Raw genomic sequence first — 26895 nt, 5'->3', positions numbered from 1 at the left:
ACTTATTTTAACTTTTGGAAAGAGGATCGCATTCCAAAAGTACTGAAGAGATCAGCATGCGCCGGTCAGCTATCGATACCACCCCAGAAGGTACTGGAGGAGCGTCACAGTCTTTCTTACAGGTGCTTTGGTTGTAGTTTCTACCTTCATCTCAGGGCAATCTGTCTCATACTGAAGTTGGAATTTCAGGCTTCGAGTGGCACCCTCCATGGATCGAACGCTTATGCGTTCAATATCACTGAATCGATCTGAAAAAAAATAACAATAAAATAATATATATATATGAGAAGATGATTCCGTTTAGCAAAAGATGAGAAAGCTTTTGACAACTGAAGCTAATGATCAATATTGGCTATGAAATAAATGTAGTATTAGAAAAGTACACAGGGTTCCTTAATGAGAAGGGACTAAGTTCCTCTAAAACTAATCTAAAAAGAAAGGAGAAGCTTTTCTCAAAATCAGTTCTTACCATCTTCGGAATCTTTTTCTTCAATTGCTTCATGTCGGAGAAGTCCTCCACAGATGACATTTTCTCTAACTTTCAAAAACGATCCACCACATTGTTCTTCATCAGTTGGGAAACTTACAAGGAGAGAGTCTGCACTTTCAGCAATACTAGCATCCAGTTCATTTACAATGTCATTCTCAATGCTGTTGTCACCCACAGAAGTGGGTGCAGCTTCTATGGCAATGTCCACTTGATCTACAGGTTTCTCATCTACAGAGATTGCAAGAACGGCCTCATTTATCGGGGGATGTTCTGTAAGCACTGTCGGGTTTGCTTGATTATCATTTTCTGAAGAATGATCATCCGCTAAAGAAGGCATACCATCTTCGGGTTTATCCTTCTCTTTGTCAGTGTCTTGATTATCTGAGGAAAGTTTGTCATTCACTTGTGCAATACTGTCTATTGCTGGAGGTTCAGAACTATTTTCCGGCTCAGCAACTTCTGTGCCAGAAACAATTTCTATTATTGCTTCTTCATTCGCATGTGACATGATGGCGGGTTCTAGTTCCTCTTTGTCAAACATGCTATCATTATCAATTTCAGATTCAGTATTCTTATTTGTCTCTGATGTATCAGCTTGAATAATGCCAAAAGAACTACTAGTTATCAAACTAGATACATCGTCATGAACAGTGTCAGCCATATCTTCTGATTCGGACTCAGGGGTTTCAGGGACAGAGTTAATAATGCCTACATTTTCAGATATTTTATCAACTATTGGTCCCGATGTTTTGCTGTCCTCTATATCACCAGAACTGTCAACTACTTCTTCATTTAGCATATGGTCTCCCTCAACCATAGAAATTTCTTCCGACTCATCTTTCGTTTTTTCCATTTCATTTTCAATGTGGGCATTGCTGTTTGATGTAGTTAAGTCTTGCACGTTAGCATCTTTATTATTTACAGTTGTTTGGTCATGGAAAGTCTCTTCTTGCTGATCAGCAGTAGTAGTTGTTACAGTTGAAACAGCAGAAATTGGAGACGTGGTAGTAGTTGTTTTGACAGTAGTAGTTGGCATGGTTGTAGTAGTAGTTGAAGTAGTGGTGGTCGTTGTTTTGGGAGTAGTAGCTGGAGTGGTGGTGGTAGTTGTTGTGGCAGTAGTTGGAGTGGCAGTAGTTGTTTTAGGAGTAGCTGGAGTGGCAGTAGTTGTTTTAGCAGTAGTTGGAGTGGCAGTAGTTGTTTTAGTAGTAGTAGTTGGAGGGGTTGCAGTAGTTGTTTTAGTAGTAGTAGTTGGAGGGGTTGCAGTAGTTGTTTTAGTAGTAGTAGTTGGAGGGGTTGCAGTAGTCGTTGTGGTAGTAATAGTTGGAGTGGTGGTAGTAGTTGCAGCAGTAGTAGTTGGAGAGGTGGTAGTAGTTGCAGCAGTAGTAGTTGGAGAGGTGGTAGTAGTTGCAGCAGTAGTAGTTGGAGAGGTGGTAGTAGTTGCAGCAGTAGTAGTTGGAGAGGTGGTAGTTGTTGTGGCAGTAGTAGTTGGAGTGGTTGTGGTGGTAGTTGTAGTTGAAGTAGTAGTTGAAGTGGAGGTGGTAGTTTTAGTGGAAGCACTGACCATAGAAGCAATATTACCAGTAGTAGATAAAGTAATAATACTATTTGTAGGGGAAGTAGAAACCATAGCAATGTTAGTGGTACTAGAAGGTACAGAAGATGAGGCCATAGAAACTGGGCTTTCACTAGTAATAGAATGTGACATTGACTCTGGATTTATCATATCTTCATTACCATTCATATTAAGTGCTGAATCCATCACATCAGAATCTATAGAAAGATCTCCAAAGTTTTCTTCCACATTCTTTTCGTTTGTGGATGGAGGTGGCGACTTCTCTGTGCCTTCATTGTTAAATCCAAATCCTAGGTCAGAAGAAACTATCACATCAGGTGGTAAGGAAACTTCTGGTTCACTAACTTGGTTATCAGAATCACCATCTAGTATGAGCCACTGAATGTCACCATTTTTCTGGTCTCCGTCATCAGTTTCAATATCTACCAGGGCAGGAACGATATCCCCTGAAATGGCGTTTGTTAACATTGTGCTTGGGCCCTTATTATTACTCTCCTCACTATCCAGCGGATTGTTATCTTCAACCTCAACCATCAGCTGTTCCCCTTCCACCATAACTGTTGATGCTGTTGTAATATCTTCATGGGTAAATTTTAAAGTACTCTGTAATTCTTCAGATGTTATGCTTGTCACTCCAATAGTACTTTTACTGGTGACTTCAACTGGCGTTTGGTTGTTGTCATTTTCATCATCCTTGATGATGAGATCCCCATGCACTTTCACAGACTCAGGATCTAACACCAGGATTTCAGCCTGGGGACTTCCTGGTTTTGATTCACTGGGAGAACCCCCTATGAATATATCATCAGAAGCATGAAGTGCTTCCTTATTCGGGGAGCTATTAATGCCACTTTCCTCGTATCCTTGTGTAGTTGTGTCTCTGGACAAAGCAACATTTTCCTGGACACCGTGAATAGCTTCTGACTCAAGATAATCTAAGCCACCATTGGTCAGTAAATCCCTTTCTGTTGTCATAACGATGCTACTAGTGACAGACGTGTCTTCACTTTCACTATGTGAGGACATTTCATCCTTGGGTTGTTCACTGTTTTCATCCACCGTTTCCTTATTTGGGGATTCTGTTACGAGGATGTCTGTCATTACCCCTTCTGGCAAAAGAGTACTTTCAATCACTGTGCCTTCAACAGCTAGATTATCGGTTAGTGGATAAACTGTTTCTGTGGTAAGGGTAATATGGTTTGTCAATAGTTCATTAACAATATTGGAAACACTGTTAACTGAACTTTCAATTTCAATAGTATGTGAATTAATCCTATTATCACTGCCAACACTATTGTCACTTGATGTTAAAATACCTGGGTTTTCTGTTAAGTTTACTTGTGGGGAAGTTGTAATTTCTTCGGTGGAAGGAAGTGGTGTTGTTGAACCATCATCTTCCATACGAGTACTGGACGGGGATGATTCCTCATCTGTGCTTTTAACAATTCCTCCAAAACCAAAATTTCCTCCTGTTCCTCCTCCCAAACCTAGTTGTTCTTGCTGTAGCTGTAAGACCACCTGTTGAATTTGACTGATAACTGCTTCATTACCCGCCGAATAAAGCATGGGAAGGGTGTTGTCATTGGTCTTAGAAGCCGTGTCAACTTTGATATTGTCTTGCTGAGATAGCTCATCATCATTTAGTTCTTTTTTATTAATATGACTGGTCACCTTGCTTGAAGAGTCGTCTACTCTTTCACTATCAACTCTCCTAGAAATTTGACTAATCACATCTGAAATAGCCTCTCTCACTTCCTTGTCTTCCAACGATTGCTCTGGTGATGAATACAAAGGTAATACTCGACTTTCAGGGCTGCGAGCGACACGGCGTTTCTTATTTCTCTTCCTCAGCTGACGGAAAGATGGGGACTGGTCAATCTCAACATTAGAGACCTTACGTTTACATGATTCTGCAGGGTCAGATGTTCTGGAAAAAAAAATTAGTTTAAACACTTTTAAGATAAGTTTTTATCACATATGGTGAAATAGGGTTATATCCTAAGCTATGAAAATATCTTATGCTTGTCAGTTTTGTCTGCAGATGAACTTTTGAGTTTAGATGACATGATAGGTCCACTAGAGGGAGAACATATATAAAAGCTACCTTTGAATAAAATAAGCGGATTTAGTGCATCATTTCCAATAAGGTATATGGATTTCTCAGTATACATACTTGTATTAATCTTTATTACGTAATAGTTCCCAATAATAATAATGTATGTTGAGTAAGTGCAATACTAAGCAAGTCGACTTTCTACCTGTGCATCATTGTCTCATATTACTTAGCGTGATTTCCCAAGATCACCAATTACCGAGATACCAAAGGGAGTTTTTGTATGTCCATGTGTAATTTAATTCGGAGATTAAATGCTCTATGATTACTATCTTCGTAAAACCACAACAGCTAACCTCTGTAGTTTGGTGAAGCAAATGTCATAGTTGAGGTCACCCTTAAAGTCATCGTCTTCGTCAAAGTTGAGAGATCTCACTTTATTCGAAGAGTCCGTGTGGTATTGGAGGCAATCTTTCGGTGCTGTAAAAAGGTGAGTTCCAGAAGGCCAAACTTAATGGTGTAAAATATATCATAAGAGTAAAACAGTTATTTCATGAGTATGTTCTTGAGTCCCGTTATATTCTTTAGTTTATACAACTATCTTAATCATGTATAAAGATAAAGTCAATATAAGAAACGGATATTTTCCAATGTAATTGCTGAACCCAGGATCTACTGTATACTCATTTGAATTAATTGTTAATTATAAAGTATATTGAAAGCTACTACATTTGACGACGTCTTTTATTGTTCTATAAAATAAGGAGAAACTGGATGGAAATTAAGAAAAAAATATACAACAAATCATAAAAATAAAATTTGTGACTGGTAATCTTCAATTAAATGAGAGAATAATTAGACTATTAATATTACATTTTTTTTTATTCAAGACAAAAATTTTGAGCTCAATCCTAGCAGTTTTTATCTAAAGATGAGACGATGAAAGTACAAAATGTAGAGAATAAATAAGTTTTCGTTCGTATTTCTCTGCACTTCAAAGGATTGAAACGGAACTCTTCCTTCATACCTGCAAACGTCTCGTCAAGCTGGGTTATGAAGACACGCCATTCCCTATTGGTTGAATGAGCATCTGACCCCAACTTCACGTGAACTTCAGCATCTCCTTGCTCCATGTCCACATACACTGTTGGAATCATTGATCAAATCAAGATCTATGTAATTTATAGCAGAATCAATGTGGATTTCATAATTTTACACATAAAATAAATATTCACAGACTTACAAATCATGAATTTACTTCGTCCTAATAACTGTTTATATATAATGTATGAATTTTCATCTATTTGAAAATCTTTAGAAAACTTTATCCGGATAAAGAGGAAACACTGCCTACTGTAACAATTCATGAAGCATCATCCTATTACATATAATAGTAACATAAACGATCGTCCTTCTGAAAAACTAAAAGATGCAACACATTTTGTTTGTTTTCATTTATACTTCTGTAAACAAATCAAAGTTGTTAAGCTAATTACTTTTTTTCACAAATAAATACATACCATGTTGACCAGTATTATCCCCGCAAAGTTTTGGCGTTATTTCTACTTTCTCTTGTCTTCCGTGAACGTTTGTCATTGCGGAAACTTCGAACACATCGTCCAGACAACGTCCACGCCGGGGATTAGCCAGTTGGAACGAGTGGAAATCCAGCCTTGCTTGTTTAATCTGAGATTAAAAGTATCATCACTACAAGAGAAAACTCACTCATTTCTAATAATTATTTTCATCAGAATCAAAATAATGAATTTTCTTGCTACATATAAGATTCTTCTATAATTCTGATTTAAAATTCTCCATCATCATTCAGTAGACATTAAAAACTACAAAATGTTTCAACTTTTCAGGACTTACGCGAGGAAATTCTTTTTTGATAGTGATGCTGCAATCCCCTGAATCTCTAGACTTTTCAGGGAAATCTTTGTTGACGAACCAAGTTCTGTTACGAGCTACGACGCTTCCGCATACCGATGGGACTGAAGAAGATAGGCAACGTTAACATGATTGAAATTTAGGCCTTATATTTCTCTGTGCTCCATTATAATTCTTTTCAAATATTTTGAAAGGTAACTAAATAACAAATGTTGTTTTTACTGTAAATATTAAAGAAAACCATATAATAAATGTTTTTTTACTAAAATATTAAAGGAAACCAAATAATAAATGTTGTTTTTTTTACTATGAATATGAAAGAAAACCAAGTAATAAATGTGTTTTTACTACAATTAAAGCTATCGTCAAACTGACTTAAAATAAAATACGCATGGAAAGATTAAAAAAAGTAAAATGGCAGCTAATACATAAGGACCTCAAGAAGGAATTAAAAATTCCCATTATATTTCAATTAACAAACGTAAATGACAGTAAAAAGTTAAGACATCAAATAACAGTGCACATAATGAACATAAGAGCGAGTAAATAGGTCACGATTCTTTACATGTTTTACAGAGAGTAACTCAGTTCCTTCACACGAACGTCAACTCTTTTAGTTTTTCATCTCTAGGGAGACAAATATAGCAATACTTACGAACGCAACAAACGCCACCAGTCGAACAGGTGCCGGAGTCGACGCCTCCAATGTCGGTACAAGACTGCTTGTTGAAACACGTGCCGATCGTCAGCAGCCCGTTCGTTGCAATGCACTGATGGGGCTCAACTCTTGCAGGAGGTGCAAAGAAGGAAAATCCAACTACGGATGTATAAGAGTTAAATTAGTCAATATGAAAAAGAATGAAAAATAAAAACGATAACAAATTGCGTTATGTTTAGTCAACATGATGGATGATTAACAAACCTGATAAACATACGATTGATTGATTGATTAATTAATTATCAGTTATCTGGCATCCTACTTACGAGCATGCAACAAACGATAAGACTTCAAGTCATCGTCGCAAACTTGTAAGTTCAAACATTAGGATCACTAAAGTATGGAAAAATGAAAAATTATAGAATGAAAAAGTTTGAAATATGAAAAACAAGGTGTACCCTGTCCTTTACTTATATGCCTTTTTTCCTCTTCCCCCCAAACAGTGCCTGTTCTCTCTCTGTCTTTCAAAATGTATTTCTCTTTAAACCTGAAACCCCATATTTTTAAAATAGATTATCATATGGTTGCATCATGCAATATTGCACCCACCGTCTTCTGATAATAATAATAATAATAATAATAATAATAATAATAATAATAATAATAATAATAATAATATCTATTGTTTCTTTTCATCGTATTAGTAGACCACATTTGAAGAAAATACTCCCAAAATTTTGCAAATCTCGTTAGCTATGAAAAATGTTAATTCATTATAATTCCGAATCATGTTCGGGGACATATACGATCACAAGCAAGCAAAGATTCTCTCTCTCTCTCTCTCTCTCTCTCTCTCTCTCTCTCTCTCTCTCTCTCTCTCTCTCTCTCTCACTGTTTTTAATTACACGTTGAACTATATTTATCATCCTAATCAAGGCCGACACATGTGTGCGTCACGGAACATTTCTTTACCACTATGATTCAAGAGAACTTTTGAATGCTCCAACTTTCCTTCCATGCCGTGCAGCCTCACACAAAGAGAATAACAGTCAGAGAACACGAGATCACTTTAAACAACCACGGAAAGACCAGTAGCTGAGAAGTGTAACGTTATGGCCTAAGGTTTAATAAACATCGATACGCTCTCGTAATTATTACTCCGGATGACGACGAACGTCTGATGACGAGTGCTCAAGTCCAGAGTCTCACTGTGGTAGATGATAATTTACGAAAAATATGGGCCAAGCGATCTAAGGGCGCTCTGTAGAACATACAGGTCAGAGGGTCTCAAATTACGATGATGAATAAGGGAACAATAAAAAGCAACAAGGCAGTGGGTTAAGTCAAGAAATGAGCACCTGCGCTGCGGATGGAATGACTTGCTCAGTTTTAGACACAGGTAAAACTAACTTTATCTGTTCATTTAATCATCAACTCATATTTCCATAAATTTGTTACACGACTGATATTAGTTTCATTTGTAATTCATATTACCATCCACTACAATAAACAAACAATAAAAGAAATGACAATAAACTATTCAATCTAGAAAAAAATTCCCTTTCCTTCTTTTTTATTGAAATACTGTACTCGAATGACAGAATATTTTTGGAATGCGTCGAGAATCGATGCGAAGAGATAGGATATGCATGAGCAATATAATCTTATGGCTGGGCTCGCGAGCAAAGTGGAACACAGATAAATGCCTTTTATATCACAAGGTGTGCAAGCGTTCCGCTACAAGCTCTTACAAGAGAGAGAGAGAGAGAGAGAGAGAGAGAGAGAGAGAGAGAGAGAGAGAGAGAGAGAGAGAGAGGGAAGTAATAAACAATTTATTCATCACCCCCATGTCATCACGCAATCCAAACTAAATGAAGATCTTTGGAGCTCAGCCTTCGGTTGAGATGAAAATTGGATGGGACTGCAGCTCATATTTGCTCTAAAAAATCAGGTCACTTAGAGATGCCAGAAACGGAAGAGCCTTCGCTTGGTAAATTAAAGTTTTGTCTTTATTTATTGCAATATTCATAGCTATATGATTCGGTATCTTATACTTCATTATCATCTAATTTGCATCACTGGATTAAACCACGAACATCGATAATTGATATGAGGCGTTTGGGTTAGATTTGATAATGTTTGTATACAATAGTAATTATAGCAAACAAGTTCCTGTTATGATAAATTATATATATATATATATATATATATACAGTATATATATATATATATATATATATATATATATATATGTGTGTGTGTGTGTGTGTGTGTGTTTGTGTGTGTGTACGCATGTGCAGCTATCTGCTATCTAAGTACATACTCACAAACAAACGCACACACACACTATATATATATATACAGAGAGAGAGAGAGAGAGAGAGAGAGAGAGAGAGAGAGAGAGAGAGAGAGAGAGAGAGAGAGAGAGAGAGAGAGAGAGAGAGAGAGAGTTTAAAATAGTTTTGTAAAATACTAGTTTCGGTAGGAGATTTATTGAATTTATTTCTTATATTACAGATTTATTTGCTGAACAACTATAAGTCTAAGGGTTAAAGGTCACTCGTGAGTGGCAGTGGGAAGAGGCAATCCACTGCGCGGTCGGCAAATTTCAAAAGACCAATCTTACTCACAAGGCCCTCTTCATCCACGATAGAGCCACGGAGGACCAGTCAGTGGCTGGTGATGACGTAGAAGGTGGTTGACCTATCCCCTCAAATCACCCATTTCCAAGATAGTAATGGATAGTAACGTCGTGATTAGAGGCGAAATTTCTTAAATCGTGAACGAGTCTTGAACTTAGTTCCCGTAGCATACGTGTCAACAAAGACCGTATATAAAGATAATCATGTACCCAATAAGTTTAGGTATTCTTGTGATGATGAATCATAACACTGTAATCTTATACCGGCCTCAGCCATGTTACATCAAATAAATGTCGACTATTATAGCGAATGAAAACAAAAATAACGACTGACATTTTTCTGGCCGCTGTCCGCTTTGCAGTAACGGAACCTTGGAGGTTTTGCCTCTTCCACTTCGCCACTAAACACAAAACGGAAACGCAGAAAAATGACTCCAACTTTTACGGACGATGATTACAGTTCAGAATGCGTGTATGAATCGTGTCGTTGAGATTCTTCCTGATATATATATACTATATATATATATATATATATATATATATATATATATATATATATATATATATATATATATACAGTATATATATATAAACATATATATTTATATTAATATATTTATTTATATCTGATAAACAAGACAGCATTCTTTGCCATATGCAACTATATTCCTTGCCCCTACAAGTTATTAGTAATTAGCTCCAGAGAAACGCATGACAATTATACACTGCATTATTATTATTATTATTATTATTATTAGCTAAGCTACAACCCGTGTTGGAAAAGCAAGATGCTATAAATACAAGGGCTTCAATAGGGAAAAATAGCCCAGTAAGTAAAGAAAATAAGGAAATAAACTATATGAGAAGAAATGAACATTCAGAATAAAATATTTTAAGAATGGTAACAATATTAAACAGTTCTTTCATTTACAAACTATAAAAAAGCCTTATGTCAGCCTGTTCAACATAAAAATATTTGCTGCAAGTTTGAACTTTTGAAGTTCTACTGATTCAACTACCCGATTAGGAAGATCATTCCACAACTTAGTCACAGCTGGAATATAACTTCCAGAATACTGTGAAGTATTGAGCCTCATGATGGAGAAGGCCTGATTATTAGAATTAACTGCATACCTAGTATTATGAACAGGATGGTACTGTCTGCGAAGATCTGATTGTAAAGGATGGTCTGAACTATGAAAAATCTTATGCAACCTGCTTAACGAACTAATTGAACGGTGATGCTAGAGATTAATATCTAGATCAGGAATAAGAAATTTAATAGGCCGTTAGTTCCTGTCCAATAAATTAAGATGAGAGTCAGCAGCTGATGACCAGATATTAGAACAATACTCGAATTAAGGAAGAACGAAAGAATTAAAACACTTCTTCAGAATAGATTAATCATCGAAAATCTTGCAAGACTTTCTTAATTTGCCAATTTTTTTGTGCAATTGAAAAAGGCACAGACCTAATGCGTTTCTCAAATGTAAACTTGCTGTCGAGAATCATACCTAAAATTTTAAAAGAGTCATACAGAGTTAAAGGTCATCGAATCATACACAGTTATCATTAACCTCTCATCCTCAATTATAACGAAGTTATTCCAAAGGCCTTCATGTGTTTTCTTACCTTTTTTAAACTTGATACCATATTAATGTCACTTCCCTAAATTTCTTAGCCCTATACATATCCCTAGTTTTTAATTTAGATTCAAATTATGCAATCCATTGTGATAAAGAGGCGTCCGCTCATTAATCCCCTTCAACAATCCAACTTCTCTTTCTTTAAAATACACATTTTTTTCTTGTTTCAATAATTCACTTCTCACATCTTAACTTTATTAAACTTAATACCTTCCCTCAATGCATCACCCACATTAATTCAATATTTTCACCAGGCAAAAGAAAAAAAATTATCGTCTAACCTTCAAGATTCCCATCTCTCAAAGGTCACTTTTGCTATTATTCGCTTAATTCATCAATTAAGTTGAAAAAACTTCGACAATCTTGTATCTCTGCATCGTCACGGATCAATACTGTCATTTCCATAGTCTTTTTAAGATCCCTTTATCTACAAATTCCCACCTGCATTTCCCTTTCCTCCCAACCTGGGGAGACAAAACACATCTTTTTTGAAAACCCACTTTTGCATTAAATCAGTCATTGCCAGACCTTCCTCACTATACAGATAGTCTGTCATGAAAACTTCTGTTGCACTCGAAAATTACCTTCTAAACTACATTAGCCCATTGCATCACTAACAAGTCTATATCTAGCATAAAAAAACACATACAGACAAACTCACACACAATATATATATATATATATATATACATATATATGTGTGTATATATATATATATATATAAATATATATATATATATATATATATACATACATATATACATACATACATTCTCTAATCTGTTTTACATAGTTATTTTGCAAAAATATTAGAATGTCACCAAACATAATCAGGGGCTAATTTTTTTCTCATTCTATCCCTAACAAATCCTACATAAAGGTCTAAACATCTTCATGATGATCGACTAATATCCCTTAATACATATTTGTTGAAGAATAATCAAGGGACAATACTATGATTAAACGACAAAGTAACATTATCAGCCGAGACTACTTAACTATTTCTATCTGAAAACAAATACACAATCCATGCGACATACAATATTTGGACAAGAGAGAGAGAGAGAGAGAGAGAGAGAGAGAGAGAGAGACTCTCTCCCGGTGGCCACGGTCTGAGCCAATAGGGATTGGCACAGTTCGATCGCACCTACATTAGGGTTAGTAGGATTATTACTTTGTAAATGGGGTCGGGGAAAGTCGAAGGCGTAATATCCTGACTGAAAAGCACGATCACGCCCGGAAATCAGGTAAATGATCATCACTGAATAAATAAAGAAATGCTTGCCAAAGGAGAACAGACCATAGTTATTCCACTAGCAAAATGTTAAAACAGAGATACATTTAATGTTTAATTCTTAATTCAAAGTTAAGAATTAAAAATAAATTCAATGGAACGTAGAATGTTATATATATATATATATATATATATACTTATACATATATATATCTTGTAAGACCTATTAGTAACGAGAAATACATTTTCCAAACCTAAGATATTTTAAGAAAGGGAAAAATAGAAAATAACTATTACCGTTGGCTCATTTATACGATATACTTAATGTACAATATATATATATATATCATATATATATATATATATATATTATATATATACATATATATAAAATACAGCAGGCGGTGGTGTCCTAAAATATCAAAGGCTTGGGCTCCTTTTCGTTCATTTTCTCTTTCGGGCTACTGTCATCTTGAGACATCGTACGTTCCAGCGATTTGGCGTAAATAAAACACACACATATATATACATACATACATACACACACACACACACACACACATATATATATATATATATATATATATATATATATATATATATATATATATATATATAGACGAGAGAGAGAGAGAGAGAGATGAGAGAGAGAGGAGAGAGAGGGAGAGAGAGAGAGGAGAGAGAGAATTGGCATGCCCACCCAGCCAGCACCGTAGTTCAACTTGCCAAATTCGGACTCTTTAGGACGAGCCCAACAATAGAAATCCTCCATGACATATCTGGAAAAGAGAAAAACCACCTAAAGCTACGTTTTCCGGGAAAGAACATTGGAAAGCAGCCACAACTAAGTTCGGTTTTCATCTCTTGTTTTCCAATGAACAAAATTTCCGGCGGCAAAAAATCAGCTGACACTTGTTTGTTTTGGGGGGGAAACCGTTGAAGGAAATCCTTTGCGACGATTCTCGTTTTCCTCGAAGAAGGTGAAACTTTCTTCATTTCCTGTAAGTGCAGTACTAAACAGGAACCGCAAACTCGAAGAAAGTAATGCAACCACCCCAGGGGATGGGAAATTACAGTTAACAACAAACATTTCCGGCGTAATGGAAATTGGACGCTGTCGCTCAGTGTGAATAACCAAGAAGGCTGTTAGAACCAACATTCTTTGAATAATAATGTTTGGAGTTATTTCATCAATTGTGACATAAAAACGTGTCATTCAATCTTTCACATCGGCATTTTTTAAAAAACGGTTTCAATATTTTTTCTTTTTACAAAAATATTTTGAATGATCACATACTGGTTTTTGAATTGCCAATAGCAAAATAGCTTTGATTTTATTGAATAAAAGAGAAACTATGCAAAACATGCTCATAATTCTATAGCTGACTTGAAATCGGTTTTGACTGAAAATTTTCATTCAAAAGATTATGATTATCTGTGATCTACTAGGAACTACGTGACGTATGAGATTTTAAGGCCAACAATCATATGGTTTCGCAAAAAAGAAAAAAAAATGACAGTTGCAGGCATAAATCTAATCTTATTCTAAAATTCATTTTCTTATTTCCCTACAATTTAATTCTCTAAAAATTATTACTATAAGCACGGCTATTATATATTATCTCTTGCAGACTCAATAAATATTTAAGAAGGCAGATAAAAGACTACTTTATCGATGTTCCCTTGGTAGATTTTAGTACGAATATTTAAAAATATCGTAGCTAAAAGAAATATTCAAATATCACAGATTCAGCAACAATATTATTCTATCAAATATTCTACATTTATGAGAATTTTGTGTTTGAACTGCATATTATCATTTAAGCATCTCTATCTCTTCCTATCTAAGCTCCAAGACGTGCCTTCATTAAAAAAAAAAAAAAAAAAAAAAAAAAAAGTGTTCCCACAAGCGCAAGCATTCGGTAAGCCTACCTCCTTGCCTTTCATTAGGCTTAATTCAGTAGGTCAAGGATTTTCCCCTTAACGGGAAAGGGACACCAATAGGCCTACGAAAAGGGAGGAATCTATTAAAATAGAAGGAGTATGCTATTGTTAACATATTGGCTTCCCAGCGAATAGGCTTAACGAATCTTTTCCCAGTATTGGGTCCGAGAAAGGAACCGGGGAAAGTTCTTCTCTCAAACGATTTACCAGTTTAATCGGGTCTTGTTTTCTCTCGTATGATAATGAGATTCGGTTTGGATTTTCGCTACTCGTTTGCAAAGATAGTTAGTTTTATTGCTACTTGTAACGTGAGATTATCTTCCTTAACAGAGAGAGAGAGAGAGAGAGAGAGAGAGAGAGAGAGAGAGAGGAGAGAGAGAGAGAGAGAGAGAGAGAGAGAGAGAGAATGTTTTGCAGATCCAAGTTTTAGTTAATTTTCTTCCCTCGTCACAGAAATGAAGAATATGAAACAACGGGAAGAGTATAAATATAGCAATGAAAACAAACATGATCATAAAAATGGGTTACTGGAAAAAGCAGATGGACAGGAAGAGAACACAAGTCTCTTTGTTTTTCGCCTTTTTGGGGGAATAAAATCAAGGGAGAAATAACTGTTCTCTCCTATTATCGTTTATACCTCCACCACTCACCGACAAGTACGATAACCCACGACCCCTTATATACCAGTTGATGACAATAAAGTTAATCGCTGAGACGGTTAGAATGAGAAGGGGAACGAGCGAGAATTACCTTTTACTGCTACGACAATCTCTCTCTCTCTCTCTCTCTCTCTCTCTCTCTCTCTCTCTCTCTCTCTCTCTCTCATACATACACAGCCACGAATATCTGAATAGATTATATGAAAAAATAAAAACTTTTTGAACAGAACACACATCAACCTTGTGGTATGTATGTCAAACCACACCCAGCTCTCATGTTTGTTTGAACGTCTTCACTTTAAGTAAACTCTGACCTTTAGAGAGAGAGAGAGAGAGAGAGAGAGAGAGAGAGAGAGAGAGAGAGAGAGAATTTTCTTTGATAATTTCTTTATTGTCTATGATAAAGAAATTCTTATCTTCTATCTTACAGCCCTGCCTGAACATTAAAATAGGACAAGAATCAAATTTCGTTTAAAAAAAAAAACACTGACCCAAGTTTGACTTATAAAACTCTGTACTAACGATTCGCACTTTACTTTAAGGGCTGCCTTTCTGATCTTATAAAGCAGGGGAACCCTACTCTCTACAAGACTTTCACAGTCATTTTATCATATGCATTCGAAGGAATTCTGCATTTCAGGCGTTTGATAAGGACGAAGTCTCTTTCTTACTCAGTAATCCTATACTCACTGCAGATATACATTGTGTATAAGTAATATTTAGAATCCTGGGCTATGCAGTAGTGGGCTTTGACGTGCTAAGAATACTTCTACTTATTCTGCTACTAGATATGCGCTACTTTTATGCTTCAGGTATATGTTACTCCAAAACAAACAGCTTCTTAATTTTAGTCTCATGCATAAATATCACCCCAAATTAAATTATTCTCGAACTCACTCATGAATTTCTTGTAATAATAACAGTTCCAAGCAAAAGATAGAGTAAATAAGTTAAGATCTAAATAAATACTAAATACATTTTCTGTACAAATGGTATACGCCCATTTCGGTCCTGGTCCTAAAAAAGGACATTCCGCTCCTTGGAGGAAAGATAGTTCCAAGCCCTTGGCCTAACGTGCAGTAAAGTCTTCAGCCTCTCCCTTTTTCTTTCCAGGTTTGACAGCCTTAAAAGCAAACTGGTATGATTCCAATACCTTCTATTTGTAACCGTGGAGATACAAAGAGATAGAAGTGAGATTTTTTGGTCGGTTTCAATCAGATAGGGGGATTTTGGCTATAGTATATAAGGCACGTAATGTAATGCGTGATTTACTCATTGGTGTCAGGAATATTTATCTAACGGAAATTCAGCATTAATTTATCGTTAAGGTCAAGTTTACACACGAAGAATTTATGACACTGTTTAGTTATAACCCTTTATAACTTATTGGGGAAGTTGGGAACGAAAATTTTGGTACGTTTCTTGTGGTTTTTGTAGGTTACCTGGACTTTTACAGACCCGATGTTTTAGGTAGAAGCGCACAATGGACCTTACTGGGTTCGTTTTTATTGGCTTTAAATTGGTATTTTTGATTTTGTAACAAAATTCATCGCCAAAGTTTACTTTTTATTTTTTGAGCACAAAGTATTTCAACCATTTACTCCCTAGGTATCATAACACAGCGCACAAAAAAGACTTTATTCAGTTTTCCTAGTCACCAGATTTGGAATAATAATATTCTAAGAATATTTGAGAACACATGATATCTAAGCAGCAGTAGTTACATTGGGTCTAACCTCTTTCACGAAAAACGACACTTAGTTGAGGAAAACAAAGTTGAAATAAATCTTTTTCTTATACATGACAAGTGACTTCCGAAATACATGCTCAAATAAGATTTTCTCTCCTGTAAAAAATACATTACATGTTCTGAATGATTCAGTGTAATGAATGAAACTTTACATAGAATATAACACTATTCCGTTTCATGTAATTAACACAGATTCTGCACATTTGAAACATTGGAATATCTAGCAATGCTGAGTCACCTTCTTAAACTTCAACAGCTATTCACTTCCCTCATGTTGCCATTCATCATTTCCTTTGGATCACGTGATTTCGGCCAACCAAAATCAGAGGCCAGATCGAGAGGTGGAAGATAATGGGGGCTTCAATATTATACTTTGAATAACACCCAGAGAGAGAGAGAGAGAGAGAGAGAGAGAGGAGAGAGAGAGAGAGAGAGAGAGAGAGAGAGAGAGAGTAGTTCATTAATTCAGTATGATGTTATTTTTTTATATATGATATATCTATGCTTTTTGCAACGTCACCGAAAATAATTTCACTCCAGAAAAGGTCTTACATTTACATGATAAACCTTTTCAATATTCTTCACTTTGTTGAGCTCTAAGGCAAATGATTTAAACCTGTTAATTGAAAAGTTTCTCAACAGACCCGTTCAGATTTAGTACTTTCTCTCGAAGGAAAAAAAATGTCAAAACTATTGGTACGTCTTAATGCATAAACACATTATAATTTCCGAATGAATTCTATTCTAATTTCACAGATTCATATACAAATATATATATATATATATATATATATATATATATATATATATATATATAGTGATTTTCAATGTAAACTAACGACATTCTATATACTTATATAGATGCATACATACATAAATCCACACACATTATATATATATATATATATATATATATAGTATATTTATACATATATATGTATTTGTTAAGATTCAATTTCTTAATCATTGTTACAATCTGAAGTGATGGTGAAAAAAAAAAAACGAAAAGAAGAGAAAAGAGAGAGAGTATCGGTTTTGTGCCAGATTGGAAGGCCATATAAAGGCAAAATATTCGGCACTCAGACCAGTTATAACGGTGGTTCATTATACAAAGTACAACTTCTGAGTTCTGCTAATTCAACTGCAGTGCAAACATTATTAATCTCATTGGAAACTTCCCTAGAAATACATCTATTGTATATACAGTTAGTTTTGTTTTTAAGGAATCAATACTTTTTATAAGTATTTATGAGAAGCCAATGTAATTTTCTTTCCTCTCAATGACTCGACGAATGTTACGAATAAAGTTTTCATTGAAAATGTTGTTATAACCGTAATTAGGACTGCTTTAACGTTTTACTGGAAATGACATTCGTTAAATGAAATAAAAAAAAACTATTTCTGAAGAGTTCCTACTGCAATTAACTAAGGCAACTTGCCTCCTCATTGTGACTAATGATTAAATAATTCTAAAAAAAAAAAAAAAAAAAACAATAAAATTAAAATCAATAAGAATCATACTAATGGTGTCTTGGTAACAGTGGAAGAAATGAAATTCTAACAAACGTATACAGAAGGCATTTGAAGAAATAACATTACCAACTTTAAACAGATCTTATAGTTACAAAATTATATTTTCATCTCGCCAGTCTTTATTCCTATTACTAATATAAAGCTGAAGACCTAACGGCGTTCTTTTCAGTTAAGTATTTGAACAAATATTAAAAATAAGATGAAAACAAGTTTATGTTTATTGCCCGATAAAGCATAATTACGACAATAAACATATCTCTAGGAAATTTGTAGTTTTTAACTATTTAAGAAGTAAAAACCACAAACTTATACTTTACATGAAATTTCTCTCTCTCTCTCTCTCTCTCTCTCTCTCTCTCTCTCTCTCAGCAACGAGTATGAAAAAAGGCAATAACTTAGTCGATCAATTCTTAGTCACGAAGCAACTGCCTAACACAGGAAGAGGATGCTTTTCCTCGACCACTCCTTTGTTAACCTATTACTCCCTGAAGCGATAAAAAGAAAGTTTTACACTAACTGTATTCTTCCTTTTTCTTTTTGACTTTGCTTCATTCGTACGTATCACAAGGGTACAAAAACAAATAGCAGATGGAGGAAGAGCGAAAAAGGGTCAAGGTAAGACATAAGCTGTAGACAACAGGTGAAAGACTGGAGTGAAGAAAGTTTTAGAGCTCTTTAAAAGCCATGTTCGAGTGATACGTCAATGGCTATTAGTTTGTTTTATTACTTGCTTTTTCATCTGATAACTTACTAATATAACACCTACCAGTGTGTAGAGTGTCTTTCCATAAGCAGGCATACAAATAAAATACGCAAACAATATTTATACGATTTTTTCTATATGAATAAAAATTCTTAGAGATGTGGTTCGTGAAAACCCAGTTAAGCCTTTCACTTCAAGTGTAAAAAAGGTGTCAATTGGCAGCCTTCAGTGAAAACGAACAATAATGGATATGTCAGAACACGAATGGTCCGAAATTTATTCAGCTGAATAAAAACTCTTAGCATAGGGAATGTTACAATCATAGCTTTCTCTTAGAAACAATGGTTACTTCAAAATGTTTTTATGATAGTATTGGCATATTGTAAGGAAATGACGTGTTAATTACATATATAAAGAAAAGGGATAAGATAAGAAAATCAATACACGGCTTCTGGTGAAATAATAAGTACATCAAAATCCACCCACAAGCCATAAGAAAACATAGCAATGAAATATGACTGAATAATGAAATCAAAAGAAATACTGCAGCAAAACCGGGAAAGTCACAGCTAATGAATGAGTAGTAAGACAAAGAAAAAATACATTGCATTAAGAAATGAAACTTAATAAAATAAGAAAAAGAAAGAAAACTTAAAATTTCCACGTATGTGATCAAGGATGACACTAAAAAAGGTAACCACTCTTTTGAAAGACTCCCATCATATTAAACAATGCTATTTATAGCATTAGTATGCCCAGATTTCTCCATTGTAACGTCTACCTGGCATTAAATATTACAACAGTCAGCCTTAATAACATTATTCCCTCCATGAGGATTTACCATGTACGGTCTTGCACCCTCAAGGGACATTTTTTTTTTTTACATCCTCTCCTCTATATACAACTCTTTACAGGTCTTTTTTAAAATTATTATACGAAAATTAATTTCACACAAAGATTACTGACATACTTTACCTCAAGTGGATTCAACTTGATTAATGTGGCTGTTGTTTGAGAGAGAGAGAGAGAGAGAGAGAGAGAGAGAGAGAGAGAGAGAGAGAGAGAGAGAGAGAGAGAGAGAGAGAGTATTTTTATCTGCTGCTACATTATGCTGGCTCTATTCACACACTTAACAATTCATCAAGTACTGGTGCTATGCCCCAAATGCCAAAGTATGCTCAGTGACTCAGCAATTAAGTCACAATAGCCTCTTCCTTTAAGCTTTACTGGTGTTTCTTGGGTTTAGTATAAATTGGTAAAAATTTCCCATTCTCCATTGTCAATATGCTTTTCATACTTTGGATCTTTTCGGAGAAATGTCTCTCTAAAGGTATTGTTCCTTCTTTGAAGACTCATTAAAAGGAAATCTTTCAGAGTGTATGTGCAAAGCGCTGAGGTTTTAGCTGAAAAGTGAAGGATTATCAATACGACTGAAGGAATCAAATACATTGCTTTAGACCAGGAAGGGAGAGCGACGGATGAAGCACATAAAGAAAATAGAATTGGATAACCATAATTTCTATTTTTTATAACTAATATTTTCAACAAATGGAGTTTTGAAAATGAAAGTATAAATATGCAAAAGACATTTCTATCGAGGAATTATTATTATTATTATTATTATTATTATTATTATTATTATTATTATTATTATTACTTGCTAAGCTACAACCTTAGTAAGAAAAGCAGGATGCTATAAGCTCAGGGTCCCCAACAGGGAAAATAGCCCGGTGAGGAAAGGAAACAAGGAAAAATAAAATATTTCAAGAACAGTAACATCATTAAAATAAATATTTCATATATAAACTACAAAAGCTTTAACAAAACAAGAGGAAGAGTGCCCGAGTGTACCCTTAAGCAAGAGAACTCTAACCCAAAAGGCAGTGGAAGACCATGGTACAGAGGCCATGGCACTACCAAAGACTAGAGAACAATGGTTTGATTTTGGAGTGTTCTTCTCCTAGAAGAGCTTTTTTTTTCCATAGCTAAAGAGCCTCTCTGACCCTTACCAGAGAAAAGTAGCCACTGAACAGTTACAGTGCAGTAATTAACCCCTTGGGTGAAGAAGAATTGTTTGGTTATCCCAGTGTTGTCAGGTGTATGATGACAGAGGAGAATCTGTAAAGAATAGGCCACACTATTTGGTGTATGTGTATGCAAAGGGAAAGTGAACCGTAACTAGAGAGAAGGATCCAATATAGTATTGCCTGGCCAGTCAACATTATAAATCGTAAAAAAAAAAACTGTAAATGTATATTTCTTAATAGAAAAATCTTATTAGGAATTACTATTCATGCAATAATACTTTTAGCATCAGGAAAAATAGGAATATATATTCGCATCTTGTAACACTCCATCCGGAGATTTCACCGCAGTCCTAAATAGTCATCCATTAACGTAAATGACATGGTCTGGATGAGTAAGAAAGCCAGACATGTGGCTGAGATTGCCTTCGAGTCATTCAGATAAACATATAATTGTTTGTCTATTTACACTTCTTGAAAAAAATGGAGCATAAACAAATTAAACTAATATAACTGATGCCAGCTGACGTTATACCAAGTCTCAGCTGTTACAGTGTTTATTTGAATGGAATGTATAACTGATAATTCATAGCAAAGTCAAGTTTAATGAAGAAAACAGGAAGAAGAAGAAGAAGAAGAGAGTGAGGGAGTATGATTACAAGGCGCAGTCAGACAGAAACATTAAATTTTGGTGGAGGAAATGATAAGCTGTTGGTTAGTGTCAATGACGTACGCGCCATAAACTGACTGACCGACTCTCTCTCTCTCTCTCTCTCTCTCTCTCTCTCTCTCTCTCTCTCTCTCTCTCTCTCTCTCTCACACACACACACACACACACACACACACACACACATATATATATATATATATATATATATATATATATATATATATATATATATATATATACACACTAGTGTACGCGACCCATAGAAAATGACGGTTAACTATTTAGATAGATGTTTGCTCACGCGCACACGCACACAGATTCAACCTTCGGCACTTTGGGCAATTTATGGGTGAATGTCGTTTTCGAGTGGTTGTCGCTCAGCGTGACAGGATATATGTATATGTACTGTATATGTATATATATATATATATATATATATATATATATATATATATATATATATATATATATATATATATATTAAATATGACCCATACGTCTCGCTGCAGAAGGAAAATTATTTGGTTATTACTTGTTGTGTTGTATGTAAAATACGCCATGATATGAATGACATTTGGTACGCAAAGTTTGCTTTCCTTATCAAATTTTAGTAACACTTTAATGAAATCTAAATTAACAATCCAAGCTACTTGGGTGTCATAAAATTCAACTGCGATCGAAATAATTTCAAATTAAAATCGGAAGTCATCTCTTGTCACACGTCAGTTCATCCGCAAGTTTCCTTCCTATGAGACATCTTTTGAGAAAGATTTCGAAAGCCCTTCTGCAAAATGGTGTCATCTCAGGTACGAGTAAGTGATGTGTGTTAAACTGAATTGTCAGTCATCGAAGTATTGCTAAAATTTTCCCAAGGAAGTATATTTTCTTGGTTGCTTCATTACTTTCAAGCTTAATAAGATTCTGTATCAGGAAAAAATATATTCCTTAAGAAGTGCTAACTTAAGGATTGCGGTAAATTTCGTTTAGAGTTTAGTTTACATAATATATAATTAGTTTTATCCATCACTATTCTTTCAAATATGTGTCAAATTTAAGAATATAACTACAACGTATGGATACATGGTAAAATAGATGTTATATGCTTTATTGAATTAAGTGTTTCAAACTGACTTGGGAGGGATAGTATTTAAGATATGCAGATTATCCCCTTTTCATGCTTTGTTGCATTGTTCTTGCTGATGATGTTCTTTATGAATAGTAAGATATTTATATATGCATAAGATTCAGAATTTCCGAGGAAAAATAAAAACACGGATAAGCTTGCAGAATCTTCCAGACTATTCCTCTAAGTCTGATATGGAAAATAATCAATCTCTCAGAATGCAGGATATCCTAAACTGTATAGTTAGTCTGTATTCAACAACATGCATGATTTCCATGAGGTTTTTATTAACTTGTATTAACTTTCATTAAGGGCATACATTTAATAAGTATTGTCATGCACGCATCAACTTTGCATAACTGCTAGAGATTTAGTATTGCAACACTCATTTGATTTTGCTAGGCTAAATCGTGTGTTTGCATAATTAGCCTGTATTTAACAACATAAATTATTTTCATGAGGTTTTAATCAATTTATATTAACTTTCATTAAGGGCATACATTTAATAAGTATTGCCATGCACGCACTAAAAACTTTGCATATCTGCTAGAGATTTAGTATTGCAACACTCATTTGAATTTGCTAGTCTAAATCGTGTGTTTTTCCTTCCCTTCTCTTGCTTGACACAATAGGTACCAAACCTAAGCTGAGCAGATAATAATCCTTTAATTAAATAATAAAATATCAAATGGATATATATGTAGGAAAATGGAACGAATAAATGATAAAATGAATAATTTTAAAGTCTAGGAGCCAGATTTCTCTTGGTTTCTTGCTACTGGACATTCAAGAGAAAACTGGTTAAACGGCCATCACATTTCTCCTCAGGGGAGAGAGAGAGAGAGAGAGAGAGAGAGAGAGAGAGAGAGAGAGAGAGAGAGAGAGAGAGAGAGAGAGAGTAATGGACTAGGAAATGGATGTCTTTCTGTCTCACTGTGCGTCTGTTATGGAATGTAGATACACTGAGAATCTGTTTCCTTCTCTGTTTGAGCAAGAAAACAGAGATTTGCTTTGCAAGACCTATCTACTGTACGTTTCATAAATAATCTTTACTCAATAAACAAATATAAAATCTCAGCTTCTATTTCTTAATGAATCTTTTGGGCTGTACATAAAGAAAAGATACATTTAATTGTTCTTTTTATCTGGTTATAATTTTAGGTTTTTATTTTTTTTTTCACTCTAAGCCTTACAAGCAAGAACATTCACGGTTACGATGACTAATCTAAAAGTGTAATATGGTTTGGCAATATCTACGACCCCAAAATAGCATTTGAAAATTAGGGAAAAGTCACCTCTTCCTATAAAAATAAATAAGGTTATCACTCATCTAAAGTCACACAAAAATCGCATAAAAGAGAAGACAAAGCAAACAATGAAATTGAGAAGGGGATCCTTTGTTTATACAATAACACATAAGTCTTAGCATGAATAATGCATAGTTATCTCCATAATGCCCATGAAAAAGCGCAAATTATGCTATTCCGAAAACAATTACATGGAATGTAAACTTTCTTATCAAAAGATGACATAACAACCTGCTATAATGAGGTTATTTCAAGGATAAAATAAATTATGATTCCTTGTTCTTTTACAACAACTACTACTACTATTCATATCATACTCTCACCATTACAAATTTAGCGTGACTCTTGAAATAGGATTTTTTTTTCTTTTTCATAAAGTGATCAAACACAATATAGGTTAGTCGATAAAATGGCTGACAAGATTATTTTTGAAACGATCTGAAAAAAAAAGGCGATCTTTCAAAGAATTATGGTTTTCAAAGAAGGGTCAACATTTCATAAATTTTTGGCACCAGCAATTATAACTAGAATAATAACAACAGAGTTTATTTACTAAATAGTCTGCGGTGTCTTTGGGGACTAGATATCAAACAACGTTCCATTTATGGCAAAATCTGATGTAACATATAATTCAAATTTTGTCGGCAATTGATGCTCTCTAACGTTTAACACTTATTAACATCGGATAATCTAGATTTAAAAGTTACCATCGCAAGTACTAGATTTTTGTCAATTTTAGCTACAACTTTTTTTAAAACGTCATTATCTACAAAATCAAAGTAAATATCATGTATCTCTTGTATATACACAATCTAAATAGCTATGAAGGCAGAATTCCATTCAACATAGAGAAAGCTAAGGCAATTTTAGGTTGAAGTACAAGTTTCTGAGACCTGCCATCTCGAGTCGCCTCTTATCAATTTCCTTTTCATACACTGGATTTTAAAAGTACTCAACGATTTCTAGGTAATTGAGTTAGAGATGACATTATTGAAGATTTCTTATAAATGATTTATCTTACCGTTGTTGTTTTCTAAAAAGCAAATTTTCTCGATAATGGAGAATCTTAGAACAGTGTGACATTCCCTAGGGAAATATAAATACCTGATAATATTTGGCATTTCTTTGATTCAAGTTTTACTTTCCTATCAAAAGAAAACATGTCACCTAAAGCCACTAGAATAGTAGTAGTTTTTAGTTTGTTTAAATATGATCTAATTATTTTATCATCGTTCGAATAATGTCTTCAGTCTGGAGGTCAGCGTCTTATTGGGATCATTATCACCTAGAAATACACACTCGGTGTTGGTTTTCTGTGGCTTTCCATTTTTCACAAGGTTAACTTCAATGGGCAAGCCATAACTTTTATCATTGTAAGTCTACATTGGTGCATTAGTGCCTGTAAATCTAATAAACAGTTTTCGGTACGTAGTGTCATGGGGTATGGCAATTCTAACAAAGCCCACGGCCGGCTGTTATGATGCTTATATACTGTATATATATATATATATATATATATATATATATATATATATATATATATATATATATATATATATATATGTGTGTGTGTGTGTGTGTGTATCTATATCTATATAAATATTAAATCATCTCTACTAATTTCTTGAATCAATTAGTCTTCTATTGAATATCTTTCTGTGTACTTAAATGAATGTTATATGTAAATGTGCTCAGTAAATACATCTTTTCCCTTGCTTCATATATATATCTAGAAACTTACAATAAAAAATAATACAAAAAATTATAACAATGAAGATACGACTCGAGAATAAAGACTAAAATTTCATATAAAATTATAAATAATATAATTTTAGCACTTAACATCTTTAAACTGATTTTAATTGAAGTCCATATCATTCAATTATACATATCAGGCACTTTTCAATCGTATATCTAAACCAATGAGAATAATTATAATATTTTTAAAGTTATTTGAATATCAAATAGCACTATTTTTTTTACAAAAGTCAATATGTATTTTTTAGTAGTCAAAAACTGCATTAAAAAAACAATATAAAGAATTTTGCTAATATATCAACTAGTTCTGTTTAATAAACAGTATTAATTGCATCAATCTGAGTTCACATTATCAACGGAAGGTTTGTACACTTTTATATTTGAAGTCAATAAAAAGAAAACGAAACAAAAATAATTCTCACGAGAGAGAGAGAGAGAGAGAGAGAGAGAGAGAGAGAGAGAGAGAGAGAGAGAGAGAGAGAGAGAGAGAGAGACCACGTCGTAATTTCAGATGCTTCAAAGAAGAGGTCTGAAGGTTAATGTTCTACGACGTTAAGAATTCTTGACGAGATGTGAAAGAAAAGCATGACTCAAACAAGAAAAAAAAATAATGTCTTCTTCTCCTGACTAGTGGTTTAACTGCCAGCCTGTTATTATGCCATCTGTCAGTACATACAAAAAAATTAACACGTAAGAGGTAAAAAACAATATAGATAAGAATAAAGCTGAGCTAAACACGGCGAATGCAAATAAATGAAAATAAGGGGGAAAATGTGTTAGCCAAATAATTCAGACTTTTAAGAGAACAAGAAAATGAAGATACTATCAAGAATTTCCGAATGGTGCCTCGAAGAGCTTACAGTCTGAAGGTTACCGCAAAATGAGATGATGCTTGACGTCAGCATGCAAATGTCGGACAAGAATCCAAAGATCTTTCTAATTACATCTCCGCTGCGGCATCTTACTTGTACGTCGCACCACATCTGTTATTAAAGTTTGTCCTACTTTGTCAGTTACCGTGTCAAATGATCCAGCTAAAAGTGGCATATATACAATTCTGTAATTATGGTTAATCAGCTACAAATATAGATTAATGTCAGTTTCTTTTTGGATGGGAATGGAGCCGTGACGGACGCAAGTGTCGAATTTGGATAAAACCAAAATGGAAAACTAGCAGGGAAAGGATTTCTATTTCATGTTAGCTCGTGAAATATACTTTGTTCTTGTAAATACAAACAT

General features: G+C 34.3%; 1 protein-coding gene across 1 annotated transcript in view; it reads right to left on the bottom strand.

The window, feature by feature from the left end:
• LOC137632301 (uncharacterized) overlaps positions 1–26895 on the bottom strand; it is a 35644-nt gene that overhangs the window by 343 nt on the left and 8406 nt on the right. The window contains exons 2-8 of the mRNA XM_068364215.1: positions 6662–6823; positions 5989–6110; positions 5637–5802; positions 5144–5260; positions 4473–4596; positions 470–3990; positions 1–248 (exon numbers count right to left, since the gene is read on the bottom strand). The exon at positions 1–248 is cut by the window's left edge and continues 343 nt beyond it. Of these exons, the coding sequence (XP_068220316.1) occupies positions 70–248; positions 470–3990; positions 4473–4596; positions 5144–5260; positions 5637–5802; positions 5989–6110; positions 6662–6823 (4391 nt within the window). The 3' untranslated portion in view covers positions 1–69. The remainder of the gene's footprint in view (positions 249–469; positions 3991–4472; positions 4597–5143; positions 5261–5636; positions 5803–5988; positions 6111–6661; positions 6824–26895) is intronic.

Source organism: Palaemon carinicauda, chromosome 41 (assembly GCF_036898095.1).
Source record: "Palaemon carinicauda isolate YSFRI2023 chromosome 41, ASM3689809v2, whole genome shotgun sequence".
Taxonomy (NCBI): Eukaryota; Metazoa; Arthropoda; class Malacostraca; order Decapoda; family Palaemonidae; genus Palaemon; species Palaemon carinicauda.
Note: the sequence above shows the minus strand (reverse complement) of the source record. Positions and strands in the feature narration are given on the sequence as shown.